At 41.5% G+C, this 13,102-nt stretch overlaps 1 protein-coding gene across 1 annotated transcript; it reads right to left on the reverse strand.

Annotated features, from left to right (window-relative positions):
* Positions 1-550: 550 nt before the first annotated feature.
* On the reverse strand, positions 551-3,157 carry LOC115752311 (cytochrome b6-f complex iron-sulfur subunit 1, chloroplastic-like). The gene is made up of 5 exons (XM_030690450.2): positions 2,993-3,157; positions 2,636-2,877; positions 1,520-1,637; positions 1,181-1,363; positions 551-839 (listed from the first exon to the last, which is right to left on the reverse strand). The coding sequence occupies exons 1-5, from the start codon at positions 3,029-3,031 to the stop codon at positions 738-740; spliced, it is 684 nt and encodes a 227-aa protein (XP_030546310.1). The 5' UTR covers positions 3,032-3,157; the 3' UTR covers positions 551-737.
* Positions 3,158-13,102: the final 9,945 nt, after the last annotated feature.

The following is a 13,102-nucleotide window of genomic DNA, read 5'->3' on the forward strand; positions in this document are numbered from 1 at the left end:
CCTAACAATGTCAGGAGTGTCTTACATTGATGGAGATTGATAGTTGTTCAGCCATGAAAGGTTAAATGGACGACATCGACTCTGCTTTTATGGGTAGAGGATTGTAAATGAGTTGGAGTCAACGGCCCTTAGGGGCTTTCTGTTGAGACAGCTCTTTGTGCATGCATTGGCCTTCAAATGTCAAAAAGACCAAAGAGAGCGACACTTACCACTTCAATTCTCAGGAAAAACCATGCGAGAGGAAAAAGAAGCATCCTTTGACTTTCCCAACTCCGACCCCGACCCAACAGAGCCATCTGCCACGCCTGAGCGCGCACATAGGCAGGTGCGTGCGTGCGAGTGAGCGTGCACAGACACACGCTCATTTGCATGAGGGCATCAAGGGAGTTCGGTTAGGTGCGTACAGAGTTAGGAGAGACCATCTTTCAACCAGTCAATGCGTTCAATGCTGGTAACAGTAACATCAGTAAAAGATGGAGGACACCTCAGGCGATATGGTGTTTCTGGCTACAAGTAGAACTCTGTTCTGAATACGTGTTAACAGTTAACATGAAAGAAACATGTATTGTACATTAAAGAGGATATCATGCTGAATAGTTTGATGGTCGTTGAAGCATTCAGCCATCATTACGAGATTCATACATTGCGAATGATAAAAGGCGACAGATATACAAACTCGCTTCGATGGATACAGTGTCATCTAAGGGATAATACAGCTTGAACCTGAGAGAGGAAGCTCAAGCCCACCATGGATCTTCCCCAGTTCTGAAATCTGTTTCGACCCAGGGTACAAACACTACTTTCCCATCATCTATGTCGCAATGGGCCAATGCCAAGGACTGTTTCGATGAAGAATGTTAGTAAATACAAGTAACTGTCCTCAAAGACAATCGAGGGACTTGTGCTACGAATCTCAAAACTGCTGATGGAGCTCACTGAAGTCGCATTACATGCTGTTCTCACTTGTTCTATAATTTGGTAGGGTTTAAGTTCATTTTTTAGTTTTAGGCTGCCCGACACATGAAAATCATACCCACAGGACAAAACGAAATGCATTACAGTGGAACCTAACACGAAAGGAGGATACTTATGTCCGTGTAATGCAATTGTATACATGTTCGATGGCATCTATGCATGCACAGATAGTAGTTGGAAATAACTACAGGCATTGTTTACTTACCAAAGGAGCAGGTCCCCTCACAACCCTGCCTTGGTCATTGTACTGGGAACCATGGCAAGGGCAGATGAATTTGTTCACAGCTGCATTCCAGGGAACCACGCATCCCAGATGAGTGCATACGCTGTTGATTCCATAGGTTGCAAGAGTCCTGTCTTTTTCCACGACAAGGTAAGTGGGATCTCCCTGGGCACAAATATCAATTCAGAGTCTGTTCCAGTTCATCAAATAACCTTCATGATCTCTCCAGCCTCGGTTAACATGATGCATGGGTAACTACAACAAAGAGAGGCAGATTTTAACTGCCGCTAGCATAACTGTATGACTTAATGAGAAACTTACCTTCAATCCCTGAGTGAGAGTCCGGTCCCCAGGACCGTGGGCCTTCAGCCATTGAGCAGCAATGATATCATTTCCAATGGCATCCTTTGCAATTGTTCCACCCCCTTCATTTCCTGACCTGTACGATGTACTCATCCAGATTACATAAGAAGTATACCAATAAATTACGAGTGTTGCGAAGGGTAGGGGTTCACACAATGCTTGCCCATATGTTGATCTCTGATGTTCGAGGATTTTTAGGGAAGATGATTGCAGTTTAAGAAAGAAATTTAGGGCCAATACAAATTCGGAAGACAAGACAATACAATCAATAGAAGGCAGGCAGTTTTGAAATAAATGAAGCATGCGCAAAATCAGCTCTCCAACATTCCACAACATTTTTTGGTTAAGAACAGATCGTTGGATTGATTTATTGTTATTTGTTAGCACGAAAACCTCAGCGTTCTTTTCACCAATAGATTCTACAAGAACTACGTGATCCTCTTAGGAGCAATACATGGTGACAAACTCCTATTTTTCAGGTTCTTTCCATCACCCGTGTAATAAGATTGAGTTCGTTCCTGCTACCACATAAAGATAAGCTACTTTGCTAGGAAACTAATGATGCAGAATGATTCATCAATACAAGCCAAAAAGAGTTGGGAAAGATGCTCATAGAGCAACCCACACGAGCAAAGCAGGAGGCATAAAATTACAGATTATTCCTCAAGACCTGCTTTCTCCAGAAATAGCTTTACTTGCACTGTCCAAACATGAGTCAACGAAGATTTCACCTTTCCGATTTGTTATAAGGCCTCTCTAATTTCAGATCCTTTAGCCCAATCGGTGGCGTAACAACAACCCCATTACTAGAGATTTTGAGGACCAGAAATAACGCAGAAACTGGCATGCAGGAAATTCACAATCACTCATTCCAGCATAATTCAACACTGGCCTTTCAACAAACACCTAAGAAGCCAAAAAGTAAACAAGCCGCAAAACTCCATTTCCAAAACATCAATCAAATCACTTACATAAACCCAGTGAAGAACCCTCACAAGAAGAAATAACGACAATAAACATGTGAGTTTGTTGACGAGAACGAAAAGGAAAAGAAAACGAGAGAACTATACTGACCCGGGAGGGGCAAAGAAGGAGGCGTAGGGGACTAGCATGGCAGCAGTGGGGAGAGAGAGAGTGCCCAGAAGCAGCAGATTCAAGAGCTGCCTCTTCTCCATGTCGGGCACTCGATCATCAGCAGGCACACTCGTCGCCTGGCACTTCACTTTCATCCCCTTCTCCTTAACCACCGCCAATTGGGGGGTTCTCGTTAAGGCCTTGGGCGAAGCAGAGAAGATGGCGCTCTTCGAAGAGCATAGCTGCAACAGAAAGGAAAAAAAAAAAAAAACGGAGCTTTCTTTCACACTCTGTATTATTGCACAAAAAGGGAAAAGCCCAGAAAGATAAAAGCCTGAGCGGGCACAGAATCAGCACCTGTGAAGGGTTTGCTGGGGAAAGGATGGCGCTTGCCATGGCGATAGAGCTGAAAGAGCTCGACCTTGGGGCTTGCGATGACTGAAGGAGGCTTGGTTGGTTGGTTGGGTGGCTTTTTAGGATGGAATAACGACCACAACTGCTAACAGTAGATAAGGCAAAAGTGGCGCACGGTCGCCACAAAAAATTCCCTCCATTTCGGCCGTGGTCTTGCTTAGGGGTGAGCAAATTGCATCGCCTGAATCGGTAACCGTCCGGATCGGACTAGACCAATGGTCCAGCTCTTGATTTTAGATGGATCCGGTCCGGTTCCCAATTTTTAATATTAAAACCGATGATCGGGGGGTTCGGTTCCCGATTCTAGAGATATAGGATCGGATTGGATTACTCGGATCGGATTGGTCGAATTTAAAAAAAAAAGTGATCGTAATATTTATTATTTATGATTTGCTTCTTTCTTTTGCTGTTTTGTGATTGCCTTCTTCTGTTATTGAGAATGGCAAAATCTTGATGAGTAATCAAATCACATCCAATAAGCTAAAATCAGAGTAAAGAAATAGCGATGAATCCCGAAAAAGGAAAAGATGCTCTATGTTTTGGGCATGTGCACGATTTTATTTTGTTATTGGTTTCTTGGAACCCATCGGGAATCGGACCAAACCGACGATCTAGTCCGGTCTCTAGTTTTGAAAAATGAGAACCGAGACCACCGGCCCGATTCCCGATTCTAGGGAAACCGGATCGGACCGGGAACCGATCACCCCTAGTCTTACTTTAGCCTAGCCTGTTGAATAAAATCTAAGAGAAAATACTTGAGTATGAGCAAATCAATTGATTTTCCTAGAAAGGTAAATGTGTGGCTTACTGCCTAAATATAGTGTACAGGTTTTACTAGATTAAAGCAATTTTAATTAATACCTTTCTGATTTTTATACCACAATTGAAGAAGCTATGAGTTCTCGACCAACCAAAAAAAAAAAAAAAAAAGCAGATGCTATGAGATGGGAGGAAAAATCTCTCTTTCTTCCTTGACTTGGCATAAGAAAATTTTCTTTGAGTTGAAAGACTTGCTCGTGGTACGCATGCATATAAAAATACCGCACTTAACATAAAGCCTACTCGTTTAGAGTATTTGTGCCAGATGGTAAAAAAAGTAATTGAAGTCGCAAATGCAATCCAGTTGTGAAAATATAAACATTGTAAATGGGCTTTCACATTCGAATCAAGTTTACTCTTTTACACGGGCCTTGCTACATGAAGATAAATAGACTCTGCTAGTATAACGGTCTTTTTATACATGAAGATAAGTGGACTCTGCTAGTATAACGGTCTTTGGATGACTATAAGAATAATAGTATATTGCGAGCTACAAATTTTTAAAATCGTGGACTCCACAATAATTTTTAATTAATTTTTATTGCTTTTTTGTGGCCCAAAACAGACTATTACTATAACAGTCACCCAGAAAGTGTTATATAATCAATTCCCAAAATAAATAAGAGAAAATTTGCTCATTGAAAATCTTGTGCAATGTGCAGGCTCACGACTATTGAGAGAATAATATAGTAAAAACATAGGGCGATGGTAATTTGCATAAGGTCGACAAAGATGTTTTAGACGAGGGCCCAAATTATAGCCATGTAGCTAAGGGCACACATGATAATAGTTCTATTTTTCTATTTTCTATTCTGAGGAACATGTTTGGAATAAAAATCCTTTTGGTAATGCAATTTAATTTTTCTATTTTTGGGAAAATAATTTGTCCTTGTCACTAGTCACTGTTCACCATTCGTGGGTCTTCGGCTATCAATCTTTGGTCCCCAACTCTTGTTCCTCGCTGACCGCTAGTCATCATCTACCGTATGCCCGCCATCGATTGCCATACATCGGTGGCCTCTCTCATGCCCCTACCGTTGACACTATTTTCCATCCGCCGACCACTAGTCTCTAGTCCTTGGCTCCCGTTCTACCTTCGCTGTTCGCCATCCGCCGGTCATCGGTTCGCCCTTTGCCTACTGAGGTGCATTGGTCGGCAAGTAGAAATTTTATATTATTATCAAACGAATTTTTGTATCGATAATATAAATTTTGTGTCGTTATCAAATGAGTGTCTTTACTCAGAAACTTCTCCATGGAATATAAATAAAAAAAAATTCTATTTTTGGCGAGAGATAGAGCATGGAAAAAGAATGGTTATCATTCACTTCCTAAAAATACGAAATTATAGTATTAATTGCCCAAAAAGTCCTAAACTCATTGCATTTTTGCAAATTCATTCATAAATCTTTTAAGTTTGCTAATTGAGTCCTAAACACTTTTACATTTTGCTAATTGAGATCATCCGGCCAATTTTGATCGGAAATAATTGACATGGACATCGATAGACAGTTATGTAGACAATCTTTAATAATATTTTTTCTTTTCTTTTATTTTTTTAAAATAATTTTTGTTGGCGTGGGCCAAAACCCTCGCCTGTTGGCCTGAGAGGGTCGTGACTCCCTCACCTGGTTTGGGCAAGGGCCCCGATGCCCTCGTCGACCATAGGCAAGGCCCGTGACTCCCTTTCCTAGACTAGGCAAGGGTCGCCGGCCCTCGCCTGTAGGTGGTGATGGTCGGCCGGTGACCTCATTGGCCACAGTTGCAAAAAAAAATAAAAATCAAAAGAATTAGAAAAAGATAGTATTATAATATGCCAAAATTGATCAAGTGGACTCCATTTGCAAAACATGAGAATGTTTAGAATTAAATTGGCGAAAGTGAAATAAATTTAGGATTTTTTGGACAGTTATCCCTAGTTGAGCGGATCAACTAAAGAATCCACATTGTATGTTGGTCAACCTTTTACCCAAAAGATTTTATGTTTGTTTTTCTGCCTCTTTCAAGTATAGCTTTTCTTTTTTCGGTCGAAAAGAAGAAAAGAAGCACAGCACTTCTGTCAATGGGGCCAAGATTTCACAAGACTTTATCGCTGGGCTGGCCCAGGAGTGTCAGGCTTAGTAATGAACGTAAAGATCATTGCTAGGCCCGCCCATACAACAACAACTTTGTACTGAAAGATTGACCGTGCCTAGATGGACCAGGCTTCAAAAGGGAATCGTTTGCCCTTCAAGCCACGCAATCTGCTGCACCCATGCTCACCTCTAGAATCCACCTAATTAGTAATTGGATCGTGCTAATACAACAGTGTGACAGTACAACAGTAAAATGCTAGGTATAAAATCAGAGGTGGGTCTTGTCATGATTGCAAAATATTTTTTGCTATTCATAATACTTGTAGTTGAGATTGCATCGTTATACTGTCGACTTATCAAATCCATTTGTAATTACTATGTAAACAAAACAACGTACCAAAGTTATCTGGAGGTCGTGGCACTATATCCACCTTTTGACATCTCACTTAACACTTTCAACGGAAATCAATTTTCATATGTCCGATATGCAATGTGTTGGCTTAGCTATTGGCTGAGGCGAGATCTACAATGACCGAGATTCGTCCATTCTATGGTGGACTGAGTCGAGGCGAAGTTTTGCTCATGAAAAAGAGTCGGTTGTGACAAAAGATGGACGAGTTTCTGGCCCATGGCCATTAACTCTACTCCAAAATTACTGGTCCCTGAAAGCAATTTTGTTTTTTAGGTCGACTGAAAGCAATTGAAAAGTAAAACAATTTAGAGAAACGAGAAGCTGATCGTACCGTCATTCTTGGAAGAGTGATGGTACAGTCTGCACTGTACGTTGCACCTCACGAAGCAAAATGCGATATGCATGATGTGCGGTCTGCACTTCACAAAGCAAAACGCCTCGCCCGAATTGCAATGTCACTTGTAGGAAGGTACGGTGCCGTTCTCCTAGCTTCATGTTTCTACTATCTATTGCGACTCATAAATTGAACGACGTTTCGTGTGGGATTACCTTCCCACACCCCAACTCCCTAAAATATATCTATTCCTCGTTGTCGTCGTCGTCATTATTGTTACGTTCCGGACCCTTGTCAAAATGTGCAAACATCTCGCACATGACTAGATTGGACCGCGGTTTAGTTTCTATTTGAAACAGTCAAAGCTACATTGTTTAAAAAGGGCAACGATAGAGGTTGAGCAAAGTGGGTCTGTAGCCAGAAAAGGGATCCCAACTTGATGACATGGAAAACTTTAGTCACTCTCCTGCCAGCCAATTGCCATCGCAAGAACTTGGAATACCAAAGGGAAGAACCGCATCATGCTTCCCCTCTAGCTTAAATTATTGGAATAGGCAATCAGACAGGATGAATGAGGACAGACATAACATTTTGTTAGAGCAATATGGTTTCCACGTACTAACATTTCTTTCTTTACCTAGGGCGAGTAATCGGATCGTTCGTACGATGCACTTGTCGTTCGTTCGGCGCTTCGGGCGTGAGTCTGGCGGCGATATCGAAAGGGAACGTTGATGAATAGCTCGATAAACATTTTCTCCAATTCAGTGTGACAATTAAGCTCTTGTTGCTACAGAATAGCTTCTTAGGGCCCAAAAATTAATCCACTCGCAACCTCCACTCATTGTCATACGGAGGCTCAACACTCTGGCAAAAAGTGAATTCTATCTCGAGAGGGAATAGAATCCGAGATAGGGAGAGGGGGGGAGAGAGAGGGCAGTCTGCGAAAGCCGTCCAAAGGAGATAATAATTGGGTGTAGGGTTTCTTTGGTTTTTGTCTCCAACTGGGGAATTAGAAGCAGGTCCACTCGATCACTGTCTTTTGCCTTCTTTATTTCTTTGATATTCTAATGTTTGAATGGATGGATTCCATTGGAGACCCTAGGGTTGAGGGTTGCACGCACATTAGGAATAATCATGGTGTCCATCTGCATGGGGACTATGGCGTGAAAACATGCACTCACCTTCAATCTTTGTCCCCTTCCATTTCCCCCCACCTCGCTCTCTCTCTCTACTGTCTAGTCGTGTTGGCTTGACTTGTATCCTTGTAAAGTTGCAGACGAATATGACAGGACTGCACCAGTGTCTAACTTTCTGTGTGGATGAAAAAGGGTAACAAATAATGGGGCAGATCATCTTATTATTTGATGCGAATTGTGATCGCAAACTATGACACTTATAAGTCATGCCACAAAGAGGCTATGCGCCTACTCGAACTGTATAACGGTCATTTTAATTGTTACGCACTCGTTAAAAAGTGCTCTCGAGACACTTATTAAGTAACTAAATAAAAAAGAGATTGAAATTTTTAAATACATCCGACTGCTCTTATGGTATGAATGCACGATGATCTTCACTTAGTGTATTGAGAATGCTCGTTAACGAGACCATAAATGACTTGTGGTACCGTCCGCGCGATGCTAATCGTAAACATGGGCATGAAAAGTGGAGAGAATCCGCACGCTTGTGTTGGTGGCGATAGGGTTAAGGTGCTGATCTTGGTTTAAAAACTACATGACAAATTCGAAATTTACGAACCCGGTATTTTTTTAACGGATAGAGCGTGATGATCTAAACAGCAATTTGTTTTTCATTTGCATCAATGCCTAGAAAGCGAATCCAATTTGCCAATTGCCATGGGGTTAGAGCATAAGACACCCAACCAACGGCATAAAAAAAAAAAAAGAGTTCCAAAGAGAAAAGTAAACATAAACAAAGAAGAGAAAAACTAAGTGTTTCCTGGGAATAGGAAGATTGGAGGATTACGAGAAGGATCAAAAACACCCCAAAAAACAAATTGTTGGAACGTTTCTCGATGACACTTCGAAATCATAACATAAAAGGAAAAAAAATTCACATTTCGTAAAGGATCTTATTAACGAGTGCTTTGAGAACATTTGGTAAATATGCTTAATGAGGATTTTTTTTCTTTCATTTTCAATGCACAAATTAAACATAATACGATAGTGCCAACGTATCAGATGTTACAATTTTTTCTTATGGTAACTGCTCAAAATCGGTAGCTAACAAAACCCTTTTGGAAAAGCTCCTTCTGCTCTCCGTAGCTTTTGTCCCTCCATCAAATCTTGCCATTTTTTTTTCTTGTAATTTACCATCTATTGGATCCTTGGTTTCATTATTTTATCCTCACTTGTCCTCTGAGATTGACCCACTACCAACATAGAATCCGATGGAGAAGAAACCAATCGCCAGCCATGTTGGTTCTTGCTTAACAAAATTAATGAGTTTTGAATCAAGTTAATTTTCTCTAGTGGCCAAACATCAGAAGCACCACGTTGTAACCTAACTTGGGAGGACCATGTTCGTGTTCCTAGGCCTAATTAGTTGGACAAAGGGACAAACTCATAGTTTTAGGCGAATGGTATGCATATGGTTCCAAATCTTTGTCCTGCCTTTCGCAGTATTGAGCCGCCAAGGACTGACTGACTGACTACTAATCATGCTCCACCATGATTTTGAAAGAGAGGGTCCAATTGTAGGGAATGCATGTTCACATGTACATGCATATGCTTCCGCCGTACACACATGCATGGTAATAAAATAACTAATGCATTAAATCACGATTTCATCTAATGATTTAAGTTTTCGGTATAGTTGACAGTGATACCATCAAAATCTCATATGGCATCAGAGCACGAGATTTCGAGTTTAAACCTTTCGAGGCTCCTATTTGACTCTCTAATTAAAAATTTTCATGCATAGTACCAGGCAAAAAAAACAAGACTAATAGTGATGTAGCAACAATTAGACAATGGTCCAACCAGAATCTCATACATGGTTTTGCATTATTGTTTCTGCGCTGTCCTCTTCGTTTTTACTGTGCCGGGTGAAGGCCAAAGGGTAGGATCCTTTTTCAAGTCAAGGATCGAATGGGGACAGTAGAAACTGAAGCCCATGTATGGCTGCTTCGGGTAAGAAAGAACCATGGTCAAAGGAGTAAGTAGAAGACCATGTGGGTGAAAATAATTGCTGCTGAAAATCATTTCCACGTATATGGTCACGTGTTCTTTTTTCGATAGCTATGGACAATAATCGATATCTCAACATGATATGAGTGGACAAGAGATAAGAACACAAACCGTGACACCAACTGGCTCATTAGATTATGTATGATTCTTATACTCATGTCTTTTTTTTTTTTTTTGAAGTTATTGAGCTCACATCGTACTGTTTCGGCTCTCTCGAGCCCCTTGTGATCCCTTGAACCTCCCATGACCTCCATCCACGACCTATTCTTGTCATACATTACATTGTTTAGTCATGAAATCTCGACACGACTCGATGTTGGCATCATCTTCTAGACTGGAAAATCTTTCGTGATCACTAAGAGCACAAGCAAGTGCGCGAGATTAGCACGGAGACTACGATGGGGAACCGTCCAGAGTTCCCCGATGCACAATACTCGAGTCGGTGAACACTCGTCGAATGCAACGAAGGCGATCTTCGTGCCGGCAAATCAATATGAAACGGGATAATTCTTCCTTTTAATCCTTCGCCGGGTTCATCACATTTTTCCAATCGAAAGATACGCACAAAGATTAAAATAAAAAAGGGAGGAGGGGGGGTGGGTGGGCGGGGTTAGCTTAGAATTCACTGCTTTGGTTATGCCGCCCGACCGAAAAGTCTGGGTGTCGCACGCAGTCCATTCGCCAAAGGACAAACCCGTAGTCGCTCGTTATATTAAAACAGTAAAACCGGAAAAGCACGTAATGGCTAAATATATAATACACTGTCCAACACTTTTTAAGGTGGTCTCACTGCAGTTTGCATCGCGTCGTCTTCCTCATTGACTTGGAAAGCGTAGTCTCCCTGTTCTGCTCCCACCTTCTGACATACGATTTTACCGCATGGTGTTACTATTTACCGTCTGCACGGTAAAAAGAATGTGCTGTCTGCCCTTGTCCCATTGAATGGTCTTCTCTGTTTGTATTTGTAACGTGAGAGAGAGAGAGAGAGAGAGAGGCAGATGGGGTAAAATTCTCTCCACGCAAGGACATGCTGGCCAAGCTGTCAAAACTGCCAAAATGACTGTAGTTTAGTACTTGGAGCAATGCGATCTCCGGAACAGTAAAATGGAAATTTTGGTTTTTTCTTTCTTCTTTGTCAGTACATTGTTGCTGGGAGTGGTTACATGATTTTGTGTGAAGTGGTGACGTTTCAAACTTTGTCATTATCTTTGTAATCTCACCGCCGGTTCTTCCCTAAACGTCCACAGACATAATGAAAGCAGCTAGAGCACTCAGTTTTTACTGCTGAATAATGCGATGATTAGTTAAATCTCGAGATTGAGACAGTTCCTCTTTTTTGGGTCCTCTCTAGCATGCTGCCACAGCTTCCAATTTTAAATTGGTTAGGCTCGGAAGGAAGAGTTTCCATGACTGTTTAGAGCGTCGGGGGATTTTCAGCCGAGGAACTGAGAATCGCTTATTCAAGTTTCACAAACTATTTTGGGTCGGGGTTGCCCATACTATACGAGCCAAACGTCTCGACCTTAGCCGGTTCATTGAGTTTGGAGAGTATTTCGTGAGCGTATGTTCGGTGTGGGCAAGTAGTGAGGTTCTCCTAATGGTAGCCTTGCAAAAGAGAAGACAATGAAAGCCTATTAACTTCTTAGCAACTGTTTTGCTACTCGCTAGGTAGTTTTAAAGATCATAAGATAACACTTCACATGCCAAACATCTTGTTGATTCGGCTCGTAATTCTAATAGTTCTTCTCGCGTTGCAAGCCATCATAACTACCGAAATAAATTTGTACCGCAATTTACCTTTTTTTTCTCTCTATGTGAAGTAATTTAACTATGAATTTCTGATACGAGAACTTAGAATTATGATAACTTGTATAAAAAAGAATTACTCATGATTTTAGGGCCAATAGGAATCGAATTCGGGAGAACTGCGAAATTGGAATAGAAATAATGTACGATTATCTCATCATCATGGCATCATTTGTGATGAAATCTATGATGTCGATCGTCAAATTGACGACAGTAACGTCATAATCAGTCTTACTGTAATAATGGCCAACGTGACCTGAGGCAAAGACTTTCCTCTCTCTCTCTAGACAAGAAACTTTCCACTTTTTTTTTTTTTCTTTAGTGCGCTGGCACAAAATGTTCCCACTTAGAAAATGTAGATTTGGGCACATGCTCGTGCCGCAATCCATGCACAATCAAACTGGTCGTGAGCCAACAATGTTCATTCACGCACATAAACTAAGGTTAACCAGAACTGGCAAACCACTGGTTCTGAAACCAGCACCAAAACCTTTCATGGCCCGTCCAGCTAATCTTCTTGTCTTGATCAATGAGTATGGTATTACGTCCCAATTGACGCACGCCTATAGACTCGACTCGGCTCGACTCGAACGCATGAGTTACGAACCAACTTCCTCAGCTCGTCCGGTAACATTATAATTCTTAATAAACGCCACTCGCTAAATTATCGAAACCACGGCTCTGTGCATATGCTCCCGAACAATTCATTATTGTCAATTAGTATTCCTACTTATATCCATTTCAAAAGCATCTACATTGGCGGTAGCATTGATTACACGTGACCCGAGACAAAGGGTGTATTGAGAACGACGGACTTTCTTTCAACCTACATGGGGTCGAATCTCCTACCGCGGGGACAAATTTTCTTTTTCTCTATTTTTTTTTTCCCACTTTCTACCATTCCGATGTTACGATTATCAATCAGAACCAATCGAAGTTAAATTACCAAACTCCTAATCGAGGATGAACGCAGTTGATGAGTTAAAAAAAAAAATAGTTGCAAGAGAAAAAATTCCAAAAGAAAAAAAAGGGAAAAGAAGAGGAAATAAGTTGCTTTGGCTTTTGGATGTGGCAGGGTTGGGTCAGTCCCTGCACTCTGTCACGCACCTCCGAAATCACAGACTCGCCTCGACTCCACCCGACTCGACCCGACCCCATCCGATCCGATCACCAATGCAGTACCACTTATATTAACAGAAAAAAAAAAAGCAGATTGGTTTTGGTTTTCCCTCTCTTCTGCATCATCGAGATACACATGCACTCCATTTCCATCCGACCAATCTCGTCTCCACTTCAATGCGAATCCGAAGAAAAATTTTTGTAAAAATTTGGAAAAACAGAGACGCGAAGTGAAGTTGAAGTTGAAGCATCCCCCACCAGGCAGCAGCAGCAGGGGCAGCT

Source organism: Rhodamnia argentea, chromosome 10, assembly GCF_020921035.1.
Source record: "Rhodamnia argentea isolate NSW1041297 chromosome 10, ASM2092103v1, whole genome shotgun sequence".
In the NCBI taxonomy this organism is placed as follows: Eukaryota; Viridiplantae; Streptophyta; class Magnoliopsida; order Myrtales; family Myrtaceae; genus Rhodamnia; species Rhodamnia argentea.